The 25377-nt window shown below is 35.9% G+C and overlaps 1 protein-coding gene across 3 annotated transcripts in view; it reads left to right on the top strand.

Moving 5' to 3' along the window:
* The window catches only part of ST18 (ST18 C2H2C-type zinc finger transcription factor), a 169442-nt gene that overhangs the window by 85419 nt on the left and 58646 nt on the right, over positions 1-25377 (top strand). For 2 of the 3 annotated variants that reach the window (XM_009473079.2, XM_087735795.1), the window contains exons 3-5: positions 8162-8268; positions 14540-14594; positions 16494-16524. In XM_009473079.2, coding sequence (XP_009471354.1) covers positions 8162-8268; positions 14540-14594; positions 16494-16524 — 193 coding nt within the window. Of the gene's footprint in view, positions 1-8161; positions 8269-14539; positions 14595-16493; positions 16525-21263; positions 21357-25377 lie in introns of those variants that run through there. The other variant, XM_087735785.1, reaches the window with a different exon arrangement.

A 25377-nucleotide genomic window follows, 5' to 3' on the forward strand; every position in this document is an offset into this window, starting at 1 on the left:
AGTGATAAAGTTTGTAAGACACCTCTCCATAGGAAGATTTTTTTTTCATCTTGCTCAAGTCAAATTTGCTGTGATAGAATGAATAATGGACTACTATTATTTACCAATATGAAATAATATTACAAAGATATGTTTCTGTAGTGTTATTTTTAACTCAGTATTGTTTAGTGGTACAATGGGCCATTTTCTTACCACATATCTAATATGTTCACACTGAAAGAAACTTTTCTCTTTCAGTTTCTTTTAAATTAAATACAGTGCTTGCTGGGTACAATATTTGAACTTAATGTTACCACAAACATATATACATATATGCACATAAATTTATATAGATAGATAGATCTACACACCTTATTGACATTTTCAACACTGAGAGCAAAAACATTCAAAGCATAACAGTTAAAGATATTTCCTAGGAGAATGTTTTTCTTTATAGGAAAACAAGTGAAACAGATTTTTAAGATCAAGACCTGATATGCCAAGAGTGCAGTTACCTCCAGATTGCCTAACACATTAAGAGAGAATAGAAATGTGTTTTAAATTATTTTGCCATTCATCGTGAATTAGTTAGTACCCATTCTTCTCAGAATTGTCCTTTTTTATTTGTTCATTTTTTTTTTTAGTAAAAAAATTTGAAGAGAAAGAGGAAACATTTTTTCTTGGAAATCCCAAGTAATAGCATACTTCTGAAGTATCAGGTTGAGTTTCAGAGGAAGTGAAAGCATGAGCAGGCTATTAAATTGAGGAACGCATGAGGATGAAAATAATATTCACTACCTTAAAGCATAGTTAGAAATGCACAAAAGCACTTCACACCACTCTACGCTGTTATCCTCATTTAGCTGAAAGGTGAAGAGATTTGCTGAAGGTCACAGAATAGATCAGTGGCAGAGGCAGGAAGAGAGTTCCAGAATCCCTTTTTTTCCAATAATTTGCTCAATCACAGTGCCTTCTTTTTATGTCTATGACAGAAGACAGGTGCCATTTTAGGAAATAACCTTTGCCTGACTCTAGAATCATAAAAGGCTCTGAAAAGAGAATTTAAACTGCCATCCCTGGTGCCACTGACCTCTTAGCAAAACTTTGAACAGACTGAACACCCTTTTCCTTACTCCACACACCTGATCCAAACATTTACAAAGCGAAATCTTTTCAAATAAGAAGTCTGTCCCAGTGATCATTTTGCATGCACATTTTGGTATCTGATAAATACTAGCCAATGTTTTTGTAACTTTGATTTTCAAGGTAGTATTTTTGTTCTTGGTTTCTTTTTTCTCTTCAGCATGTTCCCAGGATCTTCAGGGCAATGCCGTAGTGCAAGCAAGCCCCATTATCTTTAGCAGTTAGGGTCATTACAAGTCTTTCTTTTAGATGGTGGCAGTCTGTACTTCACATGGCACTCTTGAAGTTAATGAACATATGTGATTTGCATGTTGAGGGAAGGCACACTTCTCTTTGTGTGAATTTCCCTTTCTTGGGACATGTCTGTCATGCGTAATGAAGAGAGCATGTTGTTCAGAAAGGGGAGGATGAATGCATAGGATATCAGAATGGCAGTTATATTTCTTTTTATAAAAATAGTTTGTATTTTTAGGTTCGTTGTTCCTTTTGACTCCATGTCAGAGAATGTTCAATGAGCTAATTAGCCATGGGTTTTGTCCAGCATAAGAATTGCTATGTCCTAATTCTGGCTATTAAATCAGTCCCAAAAAATTTGGCTGGAACTGTCAGAAATCACAGGGAAGGAATATAGTAACCTAGATTAAGCCTGTAAGTATTTGAGAAGTGACCACTTTTACTGAATCTAATCAGCTCCAGCGTTTCTGTAGAGGTTCAATGCAACCATAACACCACCCCCATAAAATTGTCCTTCAAATCCATTGAATCCTAACCAGCTTGCTGGAAACCATGTAATAGTACAAGGACTGTAACAGCGGTGGCTAAACACCAGGCATGTAGCAATACCAGAGCCGGACCAGAATCTTCCTAATGTTGAAGGGGGCTATAATAGAGTAATTAAAACACCACTATTTCACTGCTCTTAGTTATACTGATCTGTGTGCTCAGGCGTCTCCCACTGGCCTCGGTCCTGCAACTGCTAAGCACCCCTTTGATGAGCAGAGCATGGTCATCTTTTGCTGAAGTCAGTAGCAGTCCTCCCCCACAGTACCTCACAACAGCGATGACTCCATCCAGGAAAAGTCATCCAGGCTGAAAAAGAGTAAAGTTTGTTTTAAAAGAAAACAAACCCTGTGTTCCAGAGTCAATAACGCATGCTCTTTGAACTTTCTTTTAAAATTGCTCTGAAATCGTAAGGTTGTTATGGTGTGGTTTTACTCAAAATAATGCATATCATTGTAACACAAGCCTTGAAGTTAAGTAGCTACTTTAATGAAACATAGTTACCATAGTTACCACAGGAGAACAGAGAATAACTTTTAGTTCTTTTGAAGCTATGAATTAGTTTTAAAAAAAGGAAAAGGAATAAACAAGCATGCAGAAGTTTATTATTCAGTGTTTCATGCCTGATCAACTATAAAAAAGAAAAACTCTCCCTAGACTAGGGCATTAACATTTTCCAGCTGAAATCTATAATTGCCCATCAACAAACACAAAATTACATTTCAACTCTTCACTATGTCTATTTCCATGTTTTTTTTCCTGAGTCAGAGAAGAAACAGATTTTTCCAAAGTTCTGCATTCAACATTTTGTTAATAACTGACATTTTACAGCATCTTGGTTGCTAAAAAAATAATGTCCTAAAGGCAATAATACATTGCTAAACACAATTCATGAAATCTATGGTCTAGCTCTATTATTCATTATAAACACTATCTTAAGGCTGATGAGAGGGAAATGAGAATTTATCATAGTGAAGATGTCTTCTAGGACTAGCTTCATTGTTTTTCAGTTTAGCATTGAGATGTGCTCTATCCCTGAAGTGTTAATGGAGGTCACTGCTGTTGCTCTCCTTTACTGTGTCAAAGCGAAGGAGTTCCTACGTAGTTGACTATTGAGAAACAAAATGATGTTCTTTCCAGTATATCACCTTCAGCTTATGAGCCTCTAGAGCAGCGGTGATTAACAGGACTTTTGCAAAGTTTCTGTGTAGTTACAAGGACAGCTTCAATCTTCTGTCATTTTTTTGCATTAGCTATGATTATGCTTTTACCACCAAAATGCATTTATTTTAAAGGTAACAATACAGACTCAGAGAATAGCTTATGTTTCATCTATATTTATCAGCACTCACTGTACATTTGTGTCTTCATTACCAGGAAATATTAAGGGACATTGTGCCATCTATTCCTGTTTACAGTTTATTATGCAGAGATAGGAAACACTTAGCATGTAAAATGAATGTTGAAATTATTCCTGGATAGAAACACGGACATTTCCCACTCGTTGGCTCTTTCTCCTCCATCACCGGATCAGAGTGTAATTGTCAGTAATCAGGCCTGCTTGCTGCTGATAAAACCACTCTGAATGCTAGCAGCCTTCTTTGTGTGATGACTCAATTATTCCAGAAGTGCCTCATCAAATCTGCCCCATCAGCTGGGCTAATAAATAAGGAGAAGAAACTGGCCCCCCAAAGCAAATTATAAATCCATTTGCATTAACCATTTCGCTGGTCCATGATCTAGGCAGAAATAAGCATGGCAGATTGTGTTAAGCTTATTTGAATATGTTTATAATGTTTACCGCATGCAACCTTTTTTTTTTTTTTCACAAGGTGTTGGAATTATTGGTCATGAATAGCATCTAAATGCAGTTATGTTAATTACAGCAAAGCCTCAGGCATCTTTGAGGGATAGTTTGTTGCTTAAATCAGGTGAAAGTTAAACCCTTCTGCTAGGCGAAATATGATCTTGCACATGGCATTGGAATTACTGCTATGTTTAAAAGAGAGGATGAGTGGAAGGGAGGTGTTTTTACAGGTACTGGAAGGACAACTGCCTGTGTTACCAGGCTGTCTTGCGCTGGTAACGTGACCTCCTGTTCATCTCAGGGTAGAACTAAGCAAGATAAAGTTTAGCCTTATAGTTGGGAAAGAAAATGGAATAGTTGAGGCAGCAATAATTCTGTTTCATGTGTCCTCTGCACTTAATAAAACAAGTGCAAAGAGGAGTACTCTGCCCCAAGGAAATTCCTTTCTGAAGCTGAAATTATATAAAAAATATGTTTCCAAGTAGATGCCTTCAGGTTTACAAGACTGCCCATGTGTACTGCAGTGAGGATGTTAAAGTGAAGCATCAGAAGGCCAAATGAAATTCATTTGTTTACTCAGGTGCTGAACATTACACATGTGCTTAAGGGTCTCACTGAGGTGACCCATAAGTTTGTGCAGAACTTAGTATGTAAAGTGACACACTCCAGCCTGTACAGGATGAAGGTCTGACTGCAGTCAAGAGCTCAATGTATCTTCATTCATTTGTAATGGCATCTTTAGCTTTCGCATATTTTTTTCTCAAATATTAGATATGTTGCATTATTTTATCTTGAGAAAGAGAAATGACTGTCACTGTAGAAACACAAAAAATGTTCAGAGATCATAATGGTGAGCACATTGGATTCTGTTTCTTTAGACATCACTTCCATTCTGAGTTAACAAATCACAAACTGTTGTGAGTGTTCATTTTCATATTTGTAATATATCAACTAGTTATGTGGTAAATGAGAGAAAATCTAATTCAACTGTTGGAAATTATATCCATTATGCTCAAAAAAGTTGTTGGGGTCTTTACCAGATGTAGTACTGCTTTGTGTACTACAATTTTGACAGAGAAAACAATCTCAGACTTCTGGTAAGATAATTTTTGATTGTAGAATATACATTTTCTCATTATTAAATCCTCAGGAACTTTCTAGTAATCTGATGTGAATGAGTGGACTTTTACCCACAGACAATGGGTCAACAAGTATGGTTGCTTGAAGGGATTTGTCACACACATCTGATGTTGAGGATCAGATCCCAAACAGTGATTCACATCAGTATCCTGGTATGACTCATGGATCTCAGTAGGATGGCACTTCAGAGTCAGTACAAAATCATGTTGCAATGGAAATGGCTATAAACCAAAGAATGAATTGCAAAGGTTCCAGGTGACTTCACTGAACCATTACATTGACAAATCAAGCAACTAATGTTTTCCATCTTTATGGGTTTATAAAGTTTATTATTCTACTTGAATTGAGGTACTGGTTGCAAATGGTGAAGGTTTTCTTTCAAACTGTACCTTCAGGATTAAAAAATTCTGTTCAGACATATAGGCAGTCAAAGTGTAGGCATAATTTGCCATCTGTAAATCCTTTTGAATTCTTTATTAAAACAGACAAATGAGTTAATGCAAGCTATGAATAGACTGCAACAAATGAAGATACATGTGGACTTAAGGGGAGCGATCCCACCAAAGAATCTTGGTTCGCAAATAAGTTAGTTCTACCTGATCTCCATCAAGAATGATCTTATCATCAAAGTTGCCAATAACAGAGATAGATGTTCTTTATGTGCTCTTGAGGCTGAGATCTTAATTTTTCTACTCGGCATTGCAGATTTTTATCTGCACTTTTTGCAATGCCTCAAATTTGGCCCATGATTAATTTAATAATTCATAAAGTATACTAAAATAAAGTGTTTCTCAATAACTTACTGATAAGATCATGATGCTACTGTGAAATCAGCACTAACTCTTGTTTGCTACCTGAAGTATCAGATCCTAGCACTTATATTTGAAATGTAAGTTGCTTCCTGGAGTGTGGACAGGGATGATGCATAGTTTATATTCCATTAGGGGATGTTACATCCCATGACACAGCATAATCCTACACACCGTGTTTATAACATGACATGTGCATGACATTGTATTAGACTTTTTACGAAACACCATATCTTCAAATGTGGGTACTCACCCACGAATCAGCTGTATGGCAGCCAGCACCCTGTTGCGTGAAAGAAATAATAGAAAATAGCACATTTAAACTTACTAGCCAGCAACTTCTGTTGTCATTAAACAGAAGAGGGGTTCAGGTTTTGTGCTTTATATGAAGTCTTGCTTTTGTCCTACTATAGCACTCTCTGCTTTACAAAGATAGCTGATGATGTCGCATGCAAGGCAGATGGGAGTAAAATAGCAAATGGCACTGTTGCATGTAGTTTTCTAGCGCAATTTTAAAACCTGCCCCCCAGCCCCAGCCCAGCCCCGACTCCTTTTCTTAAAAGGAGGATTTTCAATGTATTAGCTTATTGTGTAAAGTTAAATGTGAAAAGTTTTCTATATTTTCCTGTCCTTTGTGCACTTTTCCAAGTGGATCTCAGCTGTGCTGTCTTAACTCTCGGTCCCTTAGGATGGGAGAGACAGCAGATGGGGTTAGGGCAGAGGGCTGATGCTTCTGACAGCAAACGGCCTGGTTGTTGAGTGGAAGCTGTGAGCGTCAGGAAGCTCCTTTTCCCCAGAGAACCAACTAACCACTGAAGAAAGTTGAAAATGAGCCCTTTGAGAAACGCTATTAAAAGTAGTAAAAAATTGCAATTGTGCAGATGATGTGCTGCTGTGTGGTTATTCGGATGCTAATGAGTTTGACATTAGGGAACTCAAAGGGTTTACAGCTACTCCCTTATGTGATTTAGTTCTTTATTGGCAATCTTTGAGAAAATAAATGAAAAATATATTGCTAATAAATACTTAACGTGATAGGATTTTAGACAAAAAGCTGCTAAGTTTTAGGCTTAGAAAGAGCTTTGTTCACCATTGTAGCTATTCTCAGAGATCTTTTGTTTTAGGTTAGCGTGTTTTGAACAAAGAAGAAGAAGCAGGTAGAAAGCTTTAAAACTCTTTTTTTTTTTTTTCATGGATGTTGAAATAGAACAACGGGCAAAGAGGCCTTTGAGGATAAACATCTTTTTCCAGCAACATATTGGCTAGAAAACTGCTTAAAAAAATCTTTTCAGTATTGGGCTGTTTTGTTCTGGGTTTTCTTCCTTCTTTATCATCTTGCATCTGTTGTCTGTTTTGGTATTTGATAAAAGCTTATTTATTTTAATTAAAAGTTATTGATGGGATGCAACTAATATTCTATCTATTGGGACTCAAGCAGAAATTAGTCACTCAATAAACTCAGGCTTCCCTGAGAATTTGTTTAGAATGAGCCTTTCCAATTACAGAAATGTAACATTATAAATTTTACTGACAAAACTTCATCAGATATCGTTAAATGAATAGTTAAAGTTTCACCTTCAAGGTCCAAAAGTTTATCTGCAAACTTTGTCATAATTGGAATACATTGAATGAATAGATCTATTTTACTAAATACACTGGATACTGTTTGAAAAGGACCTCTGAAGTTGCAACTGACAGTAAAATTTTTATATTTTGGTCACTAGTGGCAGGAGTGATGCTAAAATAAAGCCTGCCTATGCTAACTGCTCAGGGCTAGTTTTCCCCAGGTTGCAAGTGCCTACAACTTTAAGTGGTTGACAGGTTTGGGTATTCGTTATTTCTGAATACAAGGCCCTCAGTATTGTACACTGAGATATAAATTTCTGTGGCTCTTCTTCCCTTGCTGTTACTGTTGATTTAGCAGGAGTTTCCTCACAGTAAGGAATAAAAATTGAGCAAGGAGAACTGTCAAGGATTTCCTTCAGTTTGCTTATGGTGAGAATGCTATCAGTCTGCCAAACTTTAAACACTGATGTTCAAAATCAGAAAAAAATAAAACTGAGGGGTTTTCTGCTATTATTAAAATATTTTAGCATGCTTCTTATTTATTTCACATCATGTACTGAACCATCCTACTCAGTCAAAGGGGTTCTGATGCAGTAAAAACATTTGACTAAGGATTTCTACATATAGAAACTGGATTTTTGTCTGTGCAAGGAGAAAAACTTTTCTTAGGGCAGGTCTATTTCATAAGCTTTCAGAAAGGGCATTAATAATATAAAGAAAATGCCATAACAAAAGAAAAATTGCTATTCTTTCTGCCTTTAAGAAGCATCATTGATGCTTCCATACCACATCTTTGAAAAACCGCACAAGAAAACAATGCACCTGGATTATTTGCTCATTTGATTTAAAGAGTGTCCTGTTTCATCTACATTTTATTTAGTATAGCTGTTTTTTTGTTTTCTTTTGTTGTTTTTTGTTTTTGTTTTTGTTTTTTCAGAGAATGAATTTCAGGATTATCTGTTAAATCAGGCAAGGCATCTTGGACTGAGTGAAGAATTTGGTCCTTTGGAATCTGCACATATTTTCACCCGGAAACACGCAAAGGTGGGACAATTTATTTACAAAAATAAATTTGAGTCAAAACAGATCTCTATATTAGTACTAGAATACTATGTGGTGTCATATGTAGTGTCTCGTCCACTATGACTATTTTTCTTGCATAGCATCTGCTGTCTTCAGCACACAGGTATAACAATATTGAACAATTGAAAAATATATAAATCTTTGTAAATACCTAGAAATTCTAGTTTTTAAGTTTCAGAACTACGCTTTGTTAGCATTACATACTGACAGGAACACAACTATTTTTGAATCTATATGACTCCAGGAGTGAGAATGTATTCCCTAACGCACTGCTTAAATTTAATCTGTGAGGGATAGCCTATTTGTGAAATTTTTTTTGATAATGCTTATTGAGCTTTTTAACTATGTGTCAGTTGGGTGGGATAAAAACTTTGGTGTATTTGTAAAAGATCTCAAGGTGTCAAAGCATTTGTTTCTTTTTGAATATTGACACTTTCTTTCTCCTAAAAAATTATATTTTGCACATAGCAACCTAGGAAACAGTGACAAGACATTGAACTATGTCAAAAATAAAAATCCAGGGAAAAAAAGCCTCCAGAAAGTAGGATCGCGCATCAGCTTGTGTTGAGCTGCATTTCAGCATGGTAGACTATATAATTTTTCTCTAAATTTAAAAAGCTAGCAGTTGCCCCTTAATTTCATAAAGCTGTGACTCTGCCCTCTAAAGCCTTGGTAAAGCAGACTAATAGAAATACTTGGCACATGTTGGTTACCTAAGGGAATAATAGAACTATTTGCTGTAGTCGTTTGGCAAAAGGACATAAACATATGGCTTTGGTTTATATTCAGCACTGCCAGTTGTGCAAAGTTGCATGGATGAAGTATACAACAGCAGTGACAACTCAGAAATCAGAAGTGAGAATCAAAATAAATCATCCTCATTACAAAGCTATTCAAGCCTGCCTCTGATTTAAGGTTTATTTTGTCGCTTCATATTTTCAAATAGTACCTTTAATACAAAAAAAATCTGCTCCTCAAAAATATGTATACCATTCAACCACACTATAAAATGCCAATTTTTTGATGATTTATATGTGTTATAAGCACATTTTAAAGTTTGCATTCAGTAGATGTACTTACTTATTTTAATTCCTGAGAAATGAATACATCTGAACTAATTATTTCCATGTTATTCAACTTTCTCCTAGAGAAAGCAGGAATAGCATTGTGTAAACTAAAGCAAAAGTTTCAAAAATAATCATGAGATGACTCCTTGGTTAAGAATAATCAAAATCACAAAACAATGCATTTTTTCAGTAATAGTCTTTAAGAACACCTACTTTGAAAATATTTTTTTTCTTTCTGGCCATAAACATGTTATTTAAAAAAAAGAAGAAGAACAAGAAACTTTAACCACGGTACAAGCAATGTTCCTAAAAATTTCTCTTTGGATTTTGGATTTCTTTACTGGCAGTAATCAGAATATATAAGCTTTGTCTAGAAGTTGCTGTATGTGTACTTTGTGTTTCCTTCTTGCTCCGTGCTTCTCACCATCAGTCTGTCATTAATACTTCATATTAAAAAAAGCTATCATAGAGTGACAGAAGGATGCAGTGAGCACACATATATACACAGAGAGCTAAACAGTGCTCCGTACTTCTGGGCAGGTTATAGGAAATCTTGTTTTCAGATATATTTTTAAAAAACTTTTTCTTTATGACATTATTCTCTTTTTATGAGTTAGACTCTTAAATGAGTTATTGAAAAGAAACATTAAAATATGAGTACTAAAAACACTGAAAAACTTCCTCTGAGGGTATTATTTATTGTAGGGATACACACACACAGTGTCATGTCACCTTGGGGCACGGTACAGCACAAACATCTTTGTAGTTCTTAGCAGTGTCTGACTTCAACTTTGAAGTTTTTGGCTTGTGTTTGAGACTTGAGGATGGATCTGTGTGCCTTAAAAATCACAGAGGTTTGGGGTTTTTTTCTGGCTAAGTTCATTAGTCTAGTGACAGATGTAGCTGTTGCCTCTATACGAACTTAAGTAGTTTACAAATTAAAAATAGTAGAGAAAAACTCTTCTTTTTTCAGACCACTCAAAATCAGTTAAGGTTTGTCCTAGAGAAGTTGTTTATCAAATTTCATTTTGAAAATCAGACATCATAACTTTTAGTTGGAAAATCACAACAAAATGTCAACTTTTATACTCCTTACCTCTAGATAAACTGGTGATTTTTCCTCTAGCTAGTTATGCAAAAGGAAACAGACTGCCACTCCAGGAGTGTGAAACCTACTCAGGGAAAGTCATGCTTGTACAAAGATTACAACAGAAATTAGAAAGTGCACAGCTCTTACATTAGCTCTTTCCAGGAGGTGCATTTCACTTTTACCTATGCCAGCAGCACTGGCTTCCTCAAGTCATAGTTTATTTCACAGTAATGTGCTGTGGAACTATCTTACCAAGATAGCAGTATCAATTTAGTTCTGAAATTCAGAATTAAAATGCGCAAGTAAACTGAAATAGTTATTATTGTTATTGTTATTATTATAATTTATTGCACATGCCCTATTTTCATCTGTTAGTCATATTCTTGGATCCCATTATAATATCAGTACACGCACATGTGCACAGATAGACTCCAGGCACACAAAAAAACAAATTCAGAGCCAAATCTTGATTCTCTCACTCAGGGAAGTATTTCCAGGTGCTGCTCTCAAGTCCGCTGACTGCAGTGGGATGGTACAAACAGAAGAATTAACGTTTAGTTTCTGCAGCCAGGAACTCTGAAATGGTTTTCTCAGAAAGTATGATTGCTGCTATTCCACCAGTAAATTCATCTGGAGAAACATGAATATCCTGTAGCAGTCACATAGCAAGTTATTCCAGTTTCAGCCAAGCAGAATTTGTAGTATTGTTGGTGACTCCAGTCCGTTTTCTGGGATCTAGTTATTGACTTACCTTAAGTCTCAACTAATATTGAAGGAAAGGTGGAGAGAGAATTAATTCCACTGTTCACTTGTTGTTATTTTTGTGAAGCTTGCCCTTAAAAAATATGCGACTGCAATTCCCAATAGAATTTTCCTGGTAAGCACTTAGATATCCTGATGGTCCTGATGGCTAAAAAAATTAGTAGTGAGACATCGGACATGAAGATTTTGTGCAGACATTCTATTTATTATGGCTTCTTATCTCAAGACAACATATGTACTGGGAGGGAGGACTGACCATTCCTGCCTTTGAGAGCATGAAGCACCTTCCAGAATCCATCCATCTTTACAGTACACAGCAGTAATAAGATATGTCTCTCAAATTAACAACTTGATAACAATTATCTCTAAAAACTTTGGATGAAATTTCTCACTTAAAGTTTAATTCTTTTGTTGTTCCATGGGTGATTTAAAAGTTTGAATACTGCTTGCTGACCATCTGTGGCTGTAATTTCATGTAAAACCATAACTATGTAAATAAAAATCGGAAGTGAGAAACTTTGTTCACTTTTTTCAGTATCAGGCAGTCTCTGAAAAAGCTATCAAAACCCAAAGATATTATATCTAAATTTTGAGCAAAAGAGGTCTTTTTGCTGACACACTTAAAAGATTTCACATTTTTATTCAGTTACTGTTATATAATTTTCAGGTTAATGCATGGGACTTTTTGTAAGTTAAGGTGTTTTTTATGCAACACAGACATGATGATTATTTTAATATGTGGTACGCACCAGGCTAAATAGTCCTATAAATTTTAGGTTTGAGTTGATTAAACATCTCTCATAGTTTCAAATTATTACAAGGAAAGAAAATCAATAGAAAAATCACCTGCATTGATTTTATTGTTGGTTTTCATTCATTGTGCAGTTTTTAAATATTCATCACAATGCAACGTGCTATTTAGGCCAAAGTAACTGCTGTTCAATAGAAGCAGTGGACACTTTTTGTTTCATAATTAAAAGAGCAGCACTATGATTGGTGTGGTATTTATTATGAAATGATGACAAAGGAGTACCAGTGGTTTTAATAGTTTTAGCTTACAGGAGCTGTTGTTAATTTTGTCTGTAGAGTTGCAGGTGAAATAATGCACAGTGGATAAATAGTCTATATTGGTTTAACTGAACATAATATATAGTGTGTTCTGGAGTTGTTTGTCTCAATAGACTATAGTAATCAAAAGTAATGAACCTATTATGTGCAGGACCTTGGAGAGCATAGAATGGCAGTAAAAGTGTGGCACATAAAAGGTTTATTAAAGGAAATTAAAGTCCATCATTGCCACACCTGCTCCCCTATTATAAGTCTATGGCAGGTCAGTGCCTTCAATCACAACTCAGCATCAGAGAACAGAGCCATGTTTCCCATTACCATTGCAGTCACATTGCAAAAACTCGTTCTCCAGGTTTTAAGGATAGTAACAAGTAAAGGCTGCCATCAGCCCCACTACGTAAACACAAGCCACTTATGTTCCTTCCCTGCTAATAATCAACATCAGATGTAAATTTAAACAGAGAAAAGATATCATTGTCTGGCTTTGAGATGCATGTCAATCAATTTATACTTTCATTTTAGATATTGCTAACCTGTGTTCTAGAATTAGACTTCTTCAAGTACACAAACACCCTTTCAAGTGCTTGTGTTCTCTCCTGGAAATAGGTATTTTGATTCCAGTATCTGTATATAATGTGTAACCATATATAACAACAAACAGAAAAAAAACAGGAAATTAGAAAAATGCTGCATCTCCCCTAGAAAGGCTGACTTTACTCTTTTTTCTTTCTCAGGGCAACCTTGTCATATTCTGCAATGTTCTTTAAGATAAGACCTTCAAAACATCTCAGTTATCTGAGTCATATAAAGCTAAAAATATAGCATCCTCAGATCTTCAAACTCTATAAAAGGAAAAAGGCACAAACAGAACTTCATGCATCTTCCCTCTATGGGGTAAATCAGTGCTGCTGATCCTCAGAAAGGAAGAGTTAAATAATAGACAGGATCTTCTGTTGACATTGTTTTTTATCTTGCGACCTTTTGCAGGGAAAGATGTCAGGTGTAGGTAACTTCCGGTATCCCCAGAATTCATCTACCTATTGCCCAACACATAAATCAGATGCTGGTGTTGGCATTTGTTCCTGCATATTGATTTGCAGAAGCACATGGGAGTTGCTTCATCTACAGTATGTTTAGTCATCACCATTTTACAAGAGAAACCAAGATTCAAAGCAAAGAGAGATAATAAGATACTACCATAGACTGAAGAAGAATTCCAGAGTTCCTGATATTTCACCTAGATAAAAATTCCTTGTGATAGAGTCTTTCTTACATAAAAATTAAGAGTTACTTTTAGAAAGAAAATGAGTTTTCCTCGCTGGACATGGTCAAAATTACACTGTTGTACAATGTGCTATATGTCACTGCATCTCTCCACATCACAACATGAAATCTTAATCCTTTTGAATTTCAGGGGTTTGTAATAAAATTCATGGATTGAAAACCTACCCCTACAATTATGGGTCTGGGCCAGATCCAAGACCAGAAGGTGCATATTTCCAATGCTGGTTTAGATGTAGCCAAAAGTGTCATGAGAACAGCTGATCTTGCAAGGTGTCTCTTATTTCAGTTAGAAATCTTATAGCAACAGCTGACTTTTGAGGGGTTGGATTTTTGGGTGGTTGGTTTTTTATTTATGTGAAATACAAACTTAAACACTACATTCGCACAAAAACTCATACAAATCTTTAACTGTCTCTTTGACCAAAACTTCTGTAAGAAGTAATTGATTGAGGAAGTATTTCAAAGCTGTACGTGTGCAATTATGCACATTCAAGCAAGAGGGTTTCACGTTTTAAGAGTGAAGTTGTAGGAAATGCAGGTTCCAGCACAGCTATTAAGATATGCTTCAGTTACAACGATAATGCAGAATGCCTGTAGGCACTGTGGGTTTCTGGGACCTTTTCTTCCAGGAGGTGGATGCTGAAAGCAGCACTCATACAGCACTGCTGTTTCTAAACTTATGCCTTCAGCTAACACCTGTAGAGCTTGTCATTAAACCTTACAGAGTCACTCATAAACATCACTTTATTAAACAAATCTGTATCATTAAAGGTATCTCCTAGGTATTTACTAGATATTCACAGATGGCTTTTTATCTCTTTGACAAGACTAGTAAGGCATGATTATTCTTCTTTCTATTACTGTCTAACCTTTGAAAATGTGAAAAAAAAAAAAGCATTGGAGACTTTTTTTTTCTCAATGGCAAAAGGAATGAATTAAAGACTTTGTGTTAATATTGCAGATGGATGCAGATGGGGAAAATAAAAAGCTGCGCACACGCTCAAAAGGAACCAAGGGTGAGTTAGCAAGCACGTTCCACGACCCTGTGCCCAACACACCATGAAATATGATAGTTCCTGTGCACAGTCCCTAATGTGCGGTAAGAGAGCGTGTAGCTTCCTTAGGGCTGCTTTTTTAATCAAGGCAGGACACAGACTTCTGGCATTAAGAGGCACAATGTTATTAGCTATGATTTAAAGAAAAGCAGAAAAAAAATCTACTGTATGTATTTTCTTTGAGCTATTTCTCAAAGAAGATAAAGGTTATGCTTTTTATTATGCAAACAAAGATTTTCCATAGGGAGTAGAGCTAGACGATATTGAAAGGATGCTTTCAAAATAATGTAGAAAACTTTGTCTCAGCCAACTGAATGTTTTTCTGTCTATTGCCATTAATTATCTGTAAATTAGCTGCATAAATGGTCCAGAAGTAAATTTACCTTAATCAAAAGGTGCAAGTGTATGCTGCAGAGAAGAAGCTTCTGCTTTTTTTTTAAGTACTGGTGCTTGTGTTCCATTTTGCAAAGTTATCACATAGTTGTATTTCCCAGCTATTCCTCTCTTTTTGTAAGGAACAGATGGAAATGCAGTACTGAGAGATAAACAGGCCCTTAATGATCTCAACATCTGGAAAACATGATTGACTAGCAATACAGCCCTTCCAGGAAAATAACTTTTTATTTTAATTCATAACACTTTTTGTGACTCTTGATAATGAGTGAAAAATGGAGATACTTAAAAATAAATGTCAAAGTTTTGCCTGTCCTGTGAGCATTTTTGCTTATGACTGTTCTCAGAGGTGCAAAGTACCCATCCTTCACTCTGAATTTAATGTGAATTGTGCACTCTCAGGATTGTACAAAACAGACTGGTTTGATTCATTGTCACAACTCAGTGGTTCTGGATTGTTAATATCATGCCTTCAGCTTCAAGTTGTGGTCAGAATGAAAAATCAAAGTGTGGTTTGGCTTAGTTCTCTAGTTTCAAATGGCCAAAGAGGTGAAAAGTGCTAGACTTCACTTAGGAAAAGACAGAGGAAGTCAGTGGGAGTGCCACAAACTGCCCGTAGACAAGAGGATAAATACAGACAAGCCTTTCTAAAAAACATAAGTGTTGTCATATCAAATCTTTGACACATCTCTCAGTAATGCTCTCTGAAATTAATGTAAAATTCATATATACTTCAAAAGTACCAGAACAGAGGACTTGAACAAAGTTATTCAATAGGGATGTTATTCACACCTCAGCACTAGAGCATGCTTCTCTGTTGGTCAGGGCTGTGAGTTAAAACAGTCTGGCTGGCTTAGCAAACTTTAATTGTATTTAATAGGGGATTCATACCCTTCTCACCCCAAAAGCTAATAACACATTTTTAAAACTTATGCATTTTCTTTCTCTATATTTTTTGTACACATGCGTACACATCTATAGGAATTGATAGATCAAGAACATTTTCCCAGAAGTAAAACAACAAAAGTTGCCTATGAAATATGAGTACTCCTTTGAACCACCTGTTGGCTTTGTCAATATGCTGTATATCCTTGTGTGGGCAGGTATTTTTAAACATCAGCCTTCGTCATTCCCAAATTGAATTAAATTTCAGAAAAAGCAGAGATTTATCATTCTATTTTCAATAAAATCAAGTGCCTTCTCTTTTACTTTTATTTTTTCTTATTATTTTTCTTAGTGTTCCACTGAACATCATACTCCAGGTTTTATGTATCCCAAAATAACTGTAAGAATTATATGCTCAGTTAATGTTTGCCACTAGTAGCTACAATCTTGTGGTTAGCCTGAAATTATCACCTGTGTTTTGATAGCCGCCCCTCTGTCATCACAGAGAGGCAGGTGCAAAGTTGCAGAAAGCATAAGTCTGGAAGTGTAAACTAATTCATTCTTTCTTGCTTTTATTAACAGTTCAAGTGGACTCTATAGCTCAAGAGCTCAGGTAAGAACTCACGTTGTTTATTTTTTCAGTTTTATTTTCTGATTATATTGATACCAATTCATACCAATGATATTGCTAGAAAATAGAGAATCCAGCAAATGATGCATTATGTAGAGATTTAGCAGAGATCTGACAAAGGGTTCTTGATGCAGATTCACTTTGTAAATATACCAAAAATAAAAGCAAAATGTTAGCATTAGTGATGCAAGCATAATCAAAAGCAATGCAAAGTGGGTAGGATTCTGGTATGATACAGGCTTTATCTTCTGCCTGTATCAGGGCACAAAACAATAGAGCATAGTTTCTGATCAGTCTTCAGTCTTATTTTTCCTGTAATAAGTATTACAGTATTTTAACATCTGAACATTCTAAGAGATATTAGCCTTTATAAAGTTTTGTTAGATGGCCTTTATAAAACTGATAGTCTCTGTATACTACTGTGAATTTTAAATGCACTAATGGTTCCTTCTTCCTCAAGTACTTGATGAAGTTCCATATTTTACTGAAGTAACAGAGTAATTTTGAAATTATATAAAGCATGGCAGTACAGTCAAAACCATAAATTCTGCAAGGATATTTCAGATCACCAATAATCTAGTAAAATTTTAACATTACTATCTTAATCTTACTAATGTGTGCATCAACTCCCAATAACTGGTTCAAGAGCTTTGACCAAACCCTGGAAAGACTGGTATATTATTCAGTACCAAATCTTCAAACAAGAACATGTACCATCAAATTTAAGTTTTCCCAGGGACAAGTTCACTCTTCATGTTCCCCAAGGAAAATATTTACAGGTAGCTGCAAATTCCTAGAGTTATTAATAAAAATTACAATGGACTACAGCTGCAATAAAAATACTGAAAACATTTTTGCAAATACTCCTAAGAGTTTTTCTTAATTTATTTTGCCTACACTCACTTTTCATCGCATGCTACTGAGCTGGTTTCTTAACCACAGCTGGCATCTGACGTATGTGTTTGTGGGTTCATCCAGCTAGGGAACAGAAACATCATCATGTGATTTATTTGATCAATCAAAATGCCACTCTGTCTTAAGATAAGACATGAAGTATTTACAGGAAGTTATTTGCAGTGAAGACATACAATATTTTAAGTTTTTGTTTTATAATAAAACTGAGGAAAATGTAAGCTTCTTATAGATATTCCATGAACAGAAACAGAGGCTAACTTTTTGGATAAATTATTCATGGTGAGTCACTCATTCAGCTCTATTGTGAACCTCATTTTTCTGTATGGCTTCAGCTTCCTGAGATTTAGTGCTTCTCCCTTTTCCTCTGTGCATCCCTAATTTATGCACCAGAAGGATGCATTAATCCGAAGAGGCAGTCATCCAAAAATGAGGATGGTCCATGTGTTCCTAAGAAAAAAATGTTTGAAAAATAGAAGATGTGCAAGTTTCTGCAACATCAGGGAAGCTGTAATTTATGCATTAACAATTACTGTAGCTTTTCCCAAGCAATTTTGCTTTTCCCTGTGAAATGCATGCTGTGATGTTAGGAACTACTGTGTAACAGATTAGTCTCTCTGTCAGAGATGTGAACTACCTCCATAAAGAAACATACTTTGGTTTAAAACAGTGAGCTAAACAGCCAATAAAGCCATTGCCCAGTCCTTAACTTAGTATTTATAATTTCTACAGTACCAAATTCCATATTGGGTATCTCCGCAGTCAAGTGTCTTTACTGGCATACGAGTCAGGTCATCAACTTTTATGAATGTATTTGTTTATGATAAACTAGAGGAAGAGAGGCAGGGACTGCCTTTTGGAAATGTAGCCTATGAACTGCATTCTTATTACTCATATCCATACTATTGTGGAAAAACTATTGAACATTCCTCAAGAATTACAGACTGAACTAGTCTGTTGTGTTCCCTGGATACAGATATTGGAACCACTGTCTTTTCTGACCAAGGTTCTAAATGCTGTGTTGGCTGAGAAATTTAAATCCATGCTTAATTAATTTCCCCTTTTCCCCTGGCTTATCCTATCTGACAAAGCACTTTTGCACTCCTTATTGAGTTTCTGTTACAAAGTGCCTTGGGATACTTCTACATGAAAAGCACTACATAAGCTTACATGCTCATATTGTATTGTTATTAGTTTCGTAACATTGATTGGTTCTAGAGCATTTGTTAGCCTTTTCTTATTCTGAAAGTTGTGCTTCACAAAAGTAGAGAATGAAATAAATGAAAAGCAAAACAAAGAGTTGCAATCACCAATTAGATTCAATAATGCATGAAAATTTCTCTCTTCTAAATTTCAGGGGTTGCATTCTTACTTAATGCCAAAAAATCTATTGATTTCAAGAAAGCCAAGATTTCACCCAGAAATCTGGCTAATGCATTTGCTATCATCCATCTTTTCCTGAGAAACAGGACCACCTTTCTGCAAAAAAAGTATATTTTCAGAAAAACATGACCCTAAGGGCCAAGTTGGGTTTTTCTCTTTAATGAAATACCTAAAAATTTTCTTGCACTGCGCTGAGTTTTTGGAGGACTGTACTTTTCTTCCAGATACTGACCACCTATACACAACTCCTATTTAAGTGTCAAACTTGCACTGATTTCATGTAATTATATGCTTTAAGGAATCCCAAATCTCAATATCATACAATTTTCTTTATATGTGAATATTATTAATATTGCTGTGTTATTTGTTCAGATTTATAAGACTTTTTTTTTTTTTTTACTATATCTACTGTATATGCTTCAGTGTTGAAGCATAATATGCTAAACTTAATAAGTCCTTCAAAACAGAACTGTTTCTCCTTCCAGTCTTAATTATTTACTTATGAGCACCATGGTTTAATTTTTCACTTAGGAATGTAGTGCTGTGGTGATTTCATTGGTAGCTAAACTACCCACAGGAAGAGGTGAATGTTTTATCACAACCTAAACACAGCAAAACACAATCTGTGGTAGAAGTGAATGCTGAAGCCAGGAGATCTCTGTCCCATACATTCAAGTTTGAATCTGACGCCTTTTGGGCATAATATCTCTGTTGTATCCATCTTCTGCAAGCAACAGAAAGAAGAAGTCTTCTCTTAGATGATTTAGTCATGGACCACTGAACGGACCAGGACCTTCAGCTGTGTTCAGGATTAGAATGAAAACCAAAGGGAAGTGAGGAATATCGGTGTGATGTATTCTCATTACTGTGTTCTATTTAACAGATGGGATACAGTACGATGAACCATCTGTAGGTTATGGAGTGGCATCTGGGTCAGATCAAGGAAGAGCAAATTGGATCGATCCAAGCATGGGATTACAAAAGCATAGATCAGTTTGGCTAAATCCATATCTGAATAGAAAGGGTACCTTTTCTGGGTTACATACAGGTGAAACCAAGTCCTTCCGGCTTCTGTCACTAATAACTAATGAAGACTCCACAAGCCACTGGTGTTTCAAGTCATGAAGAACAGTCGTGTTCTTTGGTGGGAATAGTTACACTTCCCCTTACTCTCTGTAGTGTTAAATCATTTCTTCAAAAGGACCATTTCTTCAAAAGTAAGGAAAGTTACTTTTTAACTGGAACTCTTGTTTCAGATGTTGTTAGACATTTTAGATATTCAGATAAGTTGAACTGTTCAGTATGAATTTATAGAGATATGAGTATCTTGAATATTTTAGCAGAGAGAGAAGTAATAGAGCCGACATGTCGGGATGCCTCTTGATAGGAGTAAGTGGACACTTCACCCTTTGCTGCTGTCTCTTGATTAGGAGGGTGAGAAACCAGCAAAGCAACCCTGCAATCAACAGTACTGAAGTATTTCAGAAGGTTTATGTTGCTAAAATGTATTCTTTAACTTTATCCAAACTCTTTAAGAGATATGTCAATATAAAGAGCAGTATTGACAGCATACTAAAAAGCATTTTGCTAACTGAAGTAGTTATTACTTATTCTGCAGTCCTGAATATTTTACTGGTTTCCTCTAAGAACTGGTAGATGAAAGGTATCCAATTATATCTGAACTCTAGTTTCAGACATTTTGATAGACAGAAGATGATTTGGTCACTCAGGAAAAGTTCATAGCATGAAAGAAAAGGACGGTGCATGCATAGCTGCATTTAAAAAGGAATGATTCATTGGTAACTCTTTCTGTGAGCTTCACAAAATAAGCAGGTTTTTAAAAAGTATTTGTATGAAAAGAAAGCAGTAGTCTGGCAGATGACCTGAGAAAGAGGTGAAAAGCAGTACTTAGATGGTGGAAGAGGTGGGCACATGCAACAAAATCACACAAAAATGTTCAAAGATGTTCCTCAGTAAGAATTGAGATTATGATCAATTTGTGTAGCTATCATTTTCACAGTACTCTTATCCCATAGCACTGCTTAAAAGTGAGACAGAGACTGAGAAAGCTGTTTATTCCTAGCCTGCCTCTGGAAAAACTGTCAGGTTTGTCCTTTGGGCTTGGTTTCTGTTTCCACAGGAGTTGGTCATAGACTAAAGATTTCCTGGAAACTGCTGGGAAAAAGCACATTTGTCATAATCCTGAATAAGCACATTTGGAACAGAACTGAGGTGGACTCTTGAGTTTCCTGGTGACTCATCTGTCTCCCACTGGCAGAGACTGTGGGACCCTCACAGTCCTTAATGTGCTCTGCTGAAGCAAAGAGTGTCCCTGAGTCCAAATAGACTTAGTAGTAAATGCTAAATGAAGATGGTCAATAGTTATACCTACTGCCAGGATATTTATCCTAATTTTGTGCAGACGTGTCTGAGCTTGACAAAAAGTCTTTTTTTACAATTGAAGATTGGGTGTTGACGGCATACATTCCCAGCTCTCCTCCCCAGTGTTCCCTGTGATGGTAAGTGGCTGGGACAGAGTTGTGCCAACTTCTTATTCAAATATTTCTCTATGATACATCTAGATTAGACATTTCACCTAAGACAAAGATCTGTGTCACACTGTTTCTGTTGATAATTGATCTTCAGTTAAACAATGGGCATTAATCTCAAGAGTACCTATTCCCAAGGTCTGGTAACAGAATAACGAGTTAAGAGTATCTATTGCTTGCTCTCTAGCTTGGAAAAGGAACTTCCTCCCTGCCCTAGCCATTGTGGAAATTGAAATGTCTATGGGGCTTTGAAAATATTAACCTCTGCCTCTTACTCCATGATTTCTGGTATAATCAAGGCTGTCATGTTGTCATCAATCATACTTTCTTAAATTCCCAATAAATCTTGTTCATTTCTTAGTGTTTTCTGACAACACTGTTAGGTTCTTAAGGAATTTAGGCTGGCGTGATAGTCAGTACTCCCTTCAAAGAATCTGTTGAGATCTAAGTTTTATGTTAAGGAAAAATGATTTTGTAAATTATGTTTGATATAGAAAACATTGAACAGTCAAGCATAAACAAACACTGAACAATCAGTATGTGGTGCAGTTTACTGTGAGGCAAAGGTAAGTATATGCTGGTCACAGAACTAATAAAATAATAGTACTGGAACTCACCTATCCTTATTATTATATTCTGTATGTCAACCATTCTCATCATAACTAATAAAACAAGCATTAACGTAAATTGTAATGGCAATGAAATTTGTAGGTCTGTTGTGTCTAAGTTCCTCCCTTGTTTCCTCCTTCATCTTCCAGTGCTCCTCTAATTAGCCATCAAATTGTGAAATCTACAGTGCTGTCATTCCTGCTCTCCCTTCGCTCTGCCCCTCCCTCCTCTCCTCTTCTCCCCTCCCTTTCCTAGAGCTCTGATGAGTTGATAGACTTCGGGCTTTTTGCCTTTTTTGTAGTCCCATATGCTTTCCTACTTCAGAAACAGGTTGTTCTTTCAGTACTGTTAAACCAGTAAACTAGGAACAGTAAACAAGAAACAAATAAACACAGAAAGAAATTCAAAATTTCCCACCTCAGGTTGTCTACATTCATGTGAGTGGATTAAGGCTTGCATAAAATGTTTGGAACTGGTGTATAAAGAACATCAAATAAAAGATTTTTTTTCCATTAGAATGTCATTCTTTGAATGAGACTATAAAAGGTAATAAGAACTTCCACTCTTAAAAATATTGTCATTGTTTGTGTGAAGAGAAATAATAAGTTATTTGACTTAACTCTTTAGTGGACTGTTCTGAATAACCATTAAGATGGTTGAAATAGGAACTGTATCTCATATTCCTGTGGTTGGAGCTGTTAACTAGGATGAATCATTTGCCCAGTTCCTGTAGATATTAAAACCTTTTGATCTATGCAGTGTGACCTCTACCTTTTCGTCTTGGATTGATTTAGAACATTTAAAAGTTGTATTTCATGTTCAGATTTCCATTTTATTTGCTTTAGTTGATACTTTATGTGCATTTGCTTTATAGGTGACTTTTATAGCTTTCTTCAATAACAAATGCATTAGATGAGTTTCTAGCATATTCTAGGCCTCTTTGAACATCTATGTTAATTTCTAGCCAACACCTTCAGTCTCAGTGTCTTTTCTCTTTGTTATTTTATTTGATTGTGGTTTTACAACTTTTCTACTTAAAACCTCCATTTAATATGCATATAAAAAAAGCAATGATTAATTAGTTTCAATGTATGTTTTTCTGTAATAGTTTTATAATATATGTCAAATCCACATCACTTTAATTGTGGCTGCTAGGCTGGGAGATAGTTATTTGCAGTTTTTTTCTACCAGAGAGCTTGTTGCATCTTAGAATATCCCTTGCTTTGAACTAAAATTCGTACATTATTTAATATATTACAGGGGTCATCATTTTCCCCATCACAACTTCTGCGTTCATCAGCACACAGTAAATGTTACCCTCCCAAACCTCCATAGGAATTTAGAGTTGCATATGCCTTCATGCCTTCTACTGGGTGACAGAATGCATCAGAACATTATAGCCCCAAATGTTTGTTTCCTCTTATGGCAGATCTTTTCTCTGTAGATGACCGTAAGCCATAGAAATATTGAAATGCCAACCGATGACTTCTGCCTCATACATATCAATCATGAGTTAAATATTATGGCTGGCTGAATTACTCTGTCTGACTGATGTCAAGGGTGGGTTCAGCCAAGCAAAAGCAGGCTGAAACGAACTGTGGACAGCCTGGAGATAGCAAGGAAAGGAAAAGAATGCAGCCATGGGACCTCCTGCTACATTAAAGGGAGGTACTGGCTCCTGACAATAAATTGCTTACAGTCCCATTGTCTGTTGTCAAAAAAAAAAAAAAAGGTTTATCTTCTTTATGTCTTCTCTAACCAGACTGTAGTTACCAGTATGCTTTTTATTTACACATTTACTGGCATTAGCAGGCCGACTACTCACGTGCAAAGCTTTCTGGATGCAAAGGTTGCGTGGATGATCTGTAGATTTGCCTAGAAACTTAATCCATTCTAAGCCAAATTCTTGGCTGGGGTCCCACTGGAATTTATTGACCTACTCAACCTGGACAGATTGAGTGAGTAAATGAAAAAGAGGTTAGGGAGGCTGGATTTGGCCCAGACCTTGGGCATTCATTCATATCACTGAGTTTAAGAACTTCTTGACCTTCGTGCAATAAAAATTAAGTTTCCTCCAAACTGGCTTTTGCTAAATATAACTTACCTGTTAGAAAAGATCCAAATATACAACTGTAGTCATATAGTGTTCTTGATCTATGAGCTATAGAATGACACTGTGAGGAAGTCATCTACCTCATTAACATAGTATTTCAATTAGAGGGTTTATGTGCATTATTTTTTTATATGATCTGAATATCGTCATGATTGTACAAGCTTGTAAACTGAAAACAAGAAAAATCAGAGAAGAAAATTTAAATCTGTGCTTTCCTCTGAGTTGCCTTTCCTGTGGGGAGAACTCAGCTAAAATAGTTAACTAGAATTTAAAAAAAAAAAAAAAAAAAAGAGGTTTAAAAAAAAAGTCATTTCATGAGCCTATTGCAGCCTGAAGTCATTGTCCTTTAGCCTCAGGCATCACAGTGAGCTTGAGGCATGGGTAGATTTCACCATAACTGCATGCCTTCTCCTATGTTATTGCTGACTTACCATTGCTCCACTCTTTTTACATCCTTCTTTTTATTTGCTCAATCATTTCACAGTCCAGTTGTTCTTTTTGGTCAGGTGGCCTATAACATTTAGTTTACTGTCTGAAACATCTCCAAGCTCAGTACATAATGACTCAACACCATTACCCATTTCTCCCCAGCCTCTTCTTATGGGGGCTAATAAATCCTCTTTCACCAACAAGGCTATGGCAGCTCCTTTGCTTTTCTTATATGTCTTTTTTAAATAAAATATATCTTTTAATATCATACTCCAGTCAGCTTTCAGTTATGATACCATATTTTCTCCTCATTATTATCTGTCCAGTTCTGTTCCTTTTTTCTTAGCTAAACCTTTCATTTGTGTATATAGACAGACACTTTAATAGCCCCAAGTTACTGAGCTTATTTTGCTCTATATTAGTGATCATAAATATGAATTTCCCTTTTATCTTTCTTCTCATCTATACCCCATGTGCATTCCTTTCATCTTGGTTCAGCTCTGGACTGAACTTCTCACAACTCTGGCATTTTAGAAAAAGAGCAATGCCTGTGTATGGCAGTAAACTTTTCTATTTGTAGAAGGCCCTTTAAACCTGGAATGATTGCTACAGTGCACAGGAAAAGTCCCTGTCTGTTTCATAGATACAACTTGTAAGCCAAGAGTACGGGTTTGTTAGAAAGGGTGAAATGCATGTTTTGTGTTGTCTGTGATATTAAAAAATGAGAAACAGTCAGATTTTCTTTAATTATCATTGGAGTAAGTCATGCTAGTTCTGAGCTTCTATTACAGCGAATTCACCTGGTCTAAATGATCGGCAATTTTTTTCAACACATTTTAT

Source organism: Nipponia nippon, unplaced genomic scaffold (genome assembly GCF_047370975.1).
Source record: "Nipponia nippon isolate SJK-2023a ecotype South Korea unplaced genomic scaffold, ASM4737097v1 scaffold_1, whole genome shotgun sequence".
NCBI lineage: Eukaryota > Metazoa > Chordata > Aves > Pelecaniformes > Threskiornithidae > Nipponia > Nipponia nippon.